Source organism: Penaeus vannamei, chromosome 24 (genome assembly GCF_042767895.1).
Source record: "Penaeus vannamei isolate JL-2024 chromosome 24, ASM4276789v1, whole genome shotgun sequence".
Taxonomy (NCBI): domain Eukaryota; kingdom Metazoa; phylum Arthropoda; class Malacostraca; order Decapoda; family Penaeidae; genus Penaeus; species Penaeus vannamei.
Genome location: NC_091572.1, coordinates 2,055,002 through 2,062,501, shown reverse-complemented (window position 1 = coordinate 2,062,501; position 7,500 = coordinate 2,055,002). Strand labels below are relative to the sequence as shown.

The window sequence follows — 7,500 nt, the reverse complement described above, 5'->3', positions numbered from 1 at the left end:
TTTTCCATGAATTTTTTAGGATTTTTTTTCTAATGCTTGTAATAATGATGCTGTTATGGTTATTGGCCTTATGATTATGATAATGTCATTTGAATATTAATAGCAATGAAAACTAAAAAAGAAGCTTTCTGAAAATCAAGGAAACGAAGGAACAAGTTCTTTGTAGAAGTAGTAATTGACTTGTTGGTGACAGCTCTTGTAGAGCCATCTGTGCGTAAACACAAGTAGTAAACTCAGATCACAGTGGACATGAAGTGCTTATATATACCGTCCCTGATGGCAATGGGTTAACACTGTAATTCCAACGGAAATTAGCTTGATCATGCTAGGTGGCTTATATTCTTGCAATGATGCCCTGGTCAAACCAGCTCCTATGTTGGTTTCTCTAAGCAGTTGTTAGTTGTTTGCAGGGATCCCATGCATCCTGAAAAAATCTTAAAATGTCTTAAAAAATGGAGCTTTTTCTGTCTCAGGTCTAAAAATGTCATAAATTTGTTCAAGGCACATATTTGTTCTCATAAATGTGCTTGTATGTTACTAGTGGATGCTGTTGTGACTCACTCACTTGCGGATATTAATGCACCTTGATCGGAGATCATTTATCAACAGCATTAGAACTGGACCTTGATGATTGATATGACAATTTACGCATGGGCCGTGTAAAAGAAAAAAACTTTGGTTCGAAATCTATCTTGAGAGGCTGTGTAAAAATCATGCCGGTGTTTTTTTTTTTTTTTTTTTTTTTTTCTCCCTTGGTCACTGGTGTGATAAGTATGGCTATACATTATGGGAAGTGTATATTCAGTGACATGTGGCTCCAGGTCTTAATTAAGCAATTGGTTCGAGTCTTAAAAATTCATAAAAAGGTCTTAAATTTTATCTGCTTATACTAGCAAGAACATAGGTTTGGCCCTGACTGCAGTCATGGAGAAAGTGAGTCTTCTGAGTAGGCAAAAAAGTCTCTTTTTAACCTTGCTTAATATGCTGCAGCCAAAATAGTAGACAGCAAGGAACATAGCTTTCCCATGTGTCTAATTATTTAATTGAGTTGTAGCCCATTATACCAGGTGTGTGACTTCTTATACTGACATTATAGGTTCACATTGGGCTTGTTATGCACAGTAGATCCTATGATGGTTTAATATAGACGAAATCTTATGTGTTATATCTATATGATTTGTTTTTTTATTCGATTATAAATCATAAATCAAAAGTTATTTAATGTATTGAGCCCAACACTTGTGAAGCTAAAAAGCATTTGAATTTATTGCACTGTCTATTCATAGCTAGCTCATTACAATGTTTATAGTCTGTTGCAAGTAATTTTTCTATTAGACTCGGGATGAGTGAAAGTAGGCCCTTGTAGATTGCTTTGTAAATATTGGTCTTGTTTCTTTTTGTCTTTTCCAGGAAAATTGTCAAAGGGTTTAAGTGTCGTGAGGTAGAATAGATTATTGTTTTAACCCCTAAAGTGACATTCACCACAATTGTGGAAGACCTGTGAAGAACTGGCAGGAGTTTTTTCCATGGCTTTTTTGTCATGAATGAGATGTATGTTGTGACCACTGATGTCTGCAGTACTATTTGGCAAATATTCTGAAGCCATAACCACACTATAACCTCCCCTTTATAAACCCTGCTCTGCCTGAGCCTGTCACTCATTTGTGTATTCTTCACTATCTACTTTTGAATAAAATGTAGTGAGTGTGAGATAGTAATTCTGGTGCTGTATAGTGTATTTGAAACCCTCTTCCTCTTCCTATATTCCCCCTCCACACACTAATCTATTATGTATCAGAGTTACTTTTAGGTATATCATTGTCTTTATACTCTATATACACCTACATAATTATAAATACATCCAAATACAAATTAACTTTTTTATTCATTCATTTGTGAGAGGTAGCTGTGGTAGTTTATTCACTGTACTGATTTATGCATTTGCAATATGATGATGATATACGCATTTTCTGGTGTATGAAATCGTGCCATTCAAATTCTTCATTATCAAAGAAAAGGAAAGAAAGAGGAGGAAAAAAAGCCTCTTTAGCAGCTGGAGAGAGACAGATAAGTTGGAGGGTTTACAGTTCAATAAATATTCACAGTTGAATGGTTAGGTAAAATTTATTTCTGATATCTTATAGTTAACAATTACTCTCTGGACATGGAATTCATGCCTAGGTCAACTTGGGTGAGGCTCTCGGCAACAGGTCATTCACATCGTATTGTGATGATGTATGAATTACATTTTATGCTGCTGTTTATTAGGAACCCTCATGCCTATGCCACATGCCCAAGGGTATTACATGAGGGAGAATGGGGTTGTGTAATTGGCTATTGTTTTGTATAAAGGGCAATATGGCACATAAAACATTATCCTGTTATGCATGAAAGATGTCATGCACCAGAACATGATGCTCTCTTACTGCTAATGTGAACCGGTACCCTACACTAGTTTCTGTGATCAGTTTCCTCGTGTCATCTACTTGCCTAGTCCTTTGGCGCTCTGCCAGTGTAGCTATATGACACACAAAAGGGAAGTACTGAAGTTGTGGTAGTAGCAGCCTTGTATATCACAGCACATAATCTCTTGTATCATAAAAGAATCTCACACACACACAATTTATATATTTGTTTATTTATCTATTTATAGTACACACGCACATACCCACGTGTGTGTGTGTGTGTGCGCGTGCATGCGCGTGTGTGTGTGCGTGCGTGCGTGCGTGAGTGTACGCATGAGTGAGTGTGCGCGTGACTGTGAGTGTGAATGTGCGCGTGAGTGTGAGTGTGCGCATGAGTGTGAGTTTGAGTATGTGTGCGCTTGAGTGTGCGTGTGCGTGTGAGTGCATGCGTGTGAGTGTGTGTGTGTGTGCGTGTGTTTGTGCGTGCGTTCGCGTGTGCATGTGTGTGTGTGTGTGTGTGTGTGTGTGTGTGTGGTGTGTGTGTGTGTGTGTGTGTGTGTGTGTGTGTGTGTGTGTGTGTGTGTGTGTGTGTGTGTTTGTGTTTGTTTGTGTGTCTATGTTTTTTTTTTTTTCTGTATTTTTTTTTTTTTTTTTTTTTTTTGTGAATAATATATATATATATATATATATATATATATATATATATATATATATATATATATATATATATATATATATTGATGTTTCTTTTTTATTGGTTCTTTCTTCCCTAAAGTTTATAACCCATTCATGACGAGCTCAATAGGTGCCATACTAGAGCCAGAGCCAGGTGGCTGACAGAGTGACCTGCACAAGAGAAATAACATCGATCTGTCCACTTCTCTAAGCTATGACCAAACTTATTGTTACGGTAATGAGGCTAGAGAGAAGCTGTGAGCCATCTCTCGATCTTTTTTCCTCCTCAATGACCGCAGTCAGGGCCAAACATGCAAACAACTATTCGGTGTGCACAACTTGGAACAGAGTCGACTTGCATGCCGTGAAGGGACGTCATCCGAACTTGAAGGATGGGTTAGGCATGGCATGAGATGTCCACTGTCATGAGTAGGTTGAAAAAAGATATATAGATAAATGATCGGTTCATCACTCAAAAGACCTGGTTTTTTAGAGAAAGAAATATCTAGTCTGTGAAGCTACTCGCAAGCCTCTTGCAATTTCACGGGAAAATAAGTACCTTGGATGCACAGAAAGCAAACATTTACAGATGTGCCAAGATTGACGTAAGAGATTGTTTTGACCCCGAGGGTAAACACGACTCCTTAAAGTTATGGGTTATTTCATGTACTTTTTACTTATATTTAGCCAGAATTCTCTTGTAGGTTACAGTTTACAATATGCATAAATATGTGTGTATAATCTCCCACCCCTTTCTCTGTCTCTCTCTCTCCCCCCCTCCCTCCCTCCCTCCCTCCCTCCCTCCCTCCCTCTCCCTCCCTCCCTCCCTCCCTCCCTCCCTCCCTCCCTCCCTCCCTCCCTCCCTCCCTCCCTCCCTCTCTCTCTCTCTCTCTCTCTCTCTCTCTCTCTCTCTCTCTCTCTCTCTCTCTCTCTCTCTCTCTCTCTCTCTCTCTCTCTCTCTTTCCTGTCTCTCTCTCTCTCTTCCCTTTCTCTCCCTCTCTCTCTTTCTCTCTTCCCTCTCACTCTCTATCTCTCCCCTCTCACTCTCTATCTCCCCCCTCCCTCCCTCTCCCTCTCTCTATCTCCATCTCTTTCTTTTCCCCCTCTCTTTCTACCCTCTCCCTATCCCACTCTCTCTCTCTCTCTGTCTCTCTCTCTCTCTCTCTCTCTCTCTCTCTCTCTCTCTCTCTCTCTCTCTCTCTCTCTCTCTCTCTCTCCCTCTCCCTCCCTCCCTCCCTCCCTCCCTCTTTTTCTCCCTCCCCCCCCTCTTTTTCTCCCTCCCTCTCTCTCTTTCTCCTTCCCTCCCTCTCTTTCTCCCTCCCTCTCCCCTCCCTCTCTCCCTTTTCTTTGGAATAAAATCAATAATTGTTGTTTTATTGCTTTGTTATTGATAAATTCTAAATTTTGATCAATTTGATACTACACATACTAAGTGTGACATTAGCATAGCATTATTAAGTACTTCTAATTGTCCTTGCTTGGGAATCACACTGAATGTTATGTATGGATTACTACTAATTGAAACTTAACAGTAGTAGTTTTCTATAATAATTGCCTATCAAGAGCTTCTACTGTAGTGCGTGTGGATGTGTGCGTGTGACACTGTTGTTGTAATAGGGCGGTGGGCTGTCGGGCGTGGTGGAGGGGCGTGCAGTGGGTGGAGCGGGTGGGCTAGTGACCCCAGGTGGAGTTGGTCCACCCCCATCCGTCCTCCAGCACATGTCTGCCCACTCCCAGGTGCGCCACAAGGTACGCTCACTAGACCCACTCAAGTTTAACTTCCCACACACCATTTGCAGCACACTACGGCTGTATTCTGTTGCCCTAGGAATACCTTGTTTTGTATATCTGCATTACATTCTCACCTGTATTTGAATATGCTTTCCACTTTCTTGAATACTCCCAAATTGCAGTTTTTGTCCTTCCAAATATTTCATACCATATTACATAATTCTGTATCTCATAAATTTACTGATTCATATCCCTTTTTGTGTACTTGCATCTAGATTTAAGATACACTGTCCATAAAGAACAGTTCTAAGCCTTTACACTTTAACGTACAAATTATTACATATGTTTAGCTTTTTTATGTATGCTACTAGGATCTTGTTGCTATAGAATAGATTTGTGTGTTGATGAAGTCGGATTCTTACACTACTGTTTCTTACTTTTATTCATGATTAAAACATTTGTCAAATGAAAAGATATAGATACTAATTTTATAAATAGATTAAAGGCATACATCCATTATGCAAAACAATTTCTTCAGAATCACAACTAATTAAAAAAAAGTACAATTTAAGGACACTACATCAAGAGGTATATGATGCTGGAGTTTTTGCAAATGACTGTTGTTATCAGTTAATTGGTATTGAAATCTGTTGGAATGGTGCCTCAAGACTAAACCTTAAACTGTTATACCTACATTATGTATTTATTTATCTTACATTATTCTCACAGTTAATTGGATTAAGGCTTTCCATTTCCATTTCATTTACATCATAATTCATCCAGAACATTTATATCATGAAAATTTCACTTGTCTTTTTCTATGGAAAGTTTAGACCTATAATTTTGTGGCAAACTTCACTTGAAGTATTTTCAAGGATCTGATAAAAATTATTGCTGGTTATGTTTTTTCAAAATGATAAGATTGATCTTATATGAGGATTTATAGTTTGCATGAGTGTTTGTCTCTTTGCACATTTATTTATTTCCTTATTGCATGAAAAGAATGGTGATTGTCGTATTTTCCATGAATAATGGAAGCATTTACTTTCATTATTTTACTCGACATAAAAGTATTAAACTGATGCAGCAGGATATGACTTGTAAGTACATGCCGTACCCACTATGAGATTAGTTTATTTATTGTCATTACACATTGAAAGCTCCACAAGTACTTGGTCACCAGTGAGCCAATTACTAGTACTACCTATCTCACCTGTTTATCCTTTTCCTTGATTTTTTCGAAATATTTGTTTGATCTTATAATGCCATAAGTTGTGGTAACAAGATTGAAATAATAATCATGTCCATGATAATGATAGCAGCCATGATATTGATAACTTTAGTAAAAAAAAGAAAAAAAGAAAAAAAAAGCCAAAACCTTGTGGATGGGAGAAATTAGGTCTACAAATTTTGGTCTTGAAGACTTCTAATTGGCTCCTTGGTGGCTAAGCACTTCTGGGACCGTATGTGTGCAGAGGCATTTCATAAAACAATACTACAGTGAACACTATATCTTCCTGGTAACATTGTGTTAATAGAAAAAAAGAAGTGTGTGTGTTTGTTTGCTTGTTTATTTGTATATATGTATAAATATATTTGTATGTATATATATATTTGTATGTATATATATATTTGTATGTATATATATATTTGTATGTATATATATGTATATATATGTACGTATATATATGTATATATATGTGTGTATATATATATATATATATATATATATATATATATATATTTATATATTATATATATATATACTTATTTATTTATTTGTTTATTTATTTATTTATTTATGTATGTATTTATTTATTTATATGCATGTTTGTATGTATGTATCTATGTAGGTATGTATGCATATGTATTTACATGTATGTAGATGCACGTACATATTTATATATATGTATGTACATATGTATTTTTACCTATGTACGTATGTATTTAAAGTTTGTACGTATATATGTATTCATATGTATATATGTACCTACGTGTGTATGTGTACGTATGTACATATGTATGTATACGTACACACATATATAGTTATACGTATGTATGTATGTATATGTATGTATTTTTGTACGTATACGTATGTATGCATGTATGTATACGTATATATGTATGTATGTATGTATAACTATGTATGCATGTATGTATATATATATATATGTGTGTATGTATGTCTATGTGTACGTACATATGTATTTATATGTGTACGTACCTATGTATGTATGTGTATGTACATATGTATGTATGTGTATGTACATATGTATGTATGTGTATGTACATATGTATGTATGTGTATGTACATATGTATGTATGTGTACGTATGTATGTATGTATGTGTACGTGTGTAAGTATGTATGTGTATGTATGTATGTATGTATGTATGTATGTATGTGTATGTACGTATGTATGTGTATGTATGTATGTATGTATGTACGTATGTATGTATGTATGTATATGTGTACATAAGTATGTATGTATGTGTACTTACATATGTATGTATGTGTACTTACATATTTATGTATGTGTACGTACTTGTGTGCGTATATGTATACATATGTATGTATGTGTGTGTATATATATATATATATATATATATATATATATATATATATATATATATATATATATATATATATATATATATATGTGTACATAATTATGTATATGTATACCTACA

The 7,500-nt window shown here is 35.7% G+C and overlaps 1 protein-coding gene across 18 annotated transcripts in view; it reads left to right on the top strand.

Annotated features, from left to right (window-relative positions):
- Sin3A (SIN3 transcription regulator family member A) overlaps positions 1 to 7,500 on the top strand; it is a 79,948-nt gene that overhangs the window by 37,786 nt on the left and 34,662 nt on the right. For 7 of the 18 annotated variants that reach the window (XM_070138211.1, XM_070138207.1, XM_070138210.1 and 4 more), the window contains exon 4: positions 4,698 to 4,829. The exons of the other annotated variants lie outside the window; for them this stretch is intronic. In XM_070138211.1, the coding sequence (XP_069994312.1) occupies positions 4,698 to 4,829 (132 nt within the window). The remainder of the gene's footprint in view (positions 1 to 4,697; positions 4,830 to 7,500) is intronic. 18 annotated transcript variants of the gene reach the window in all.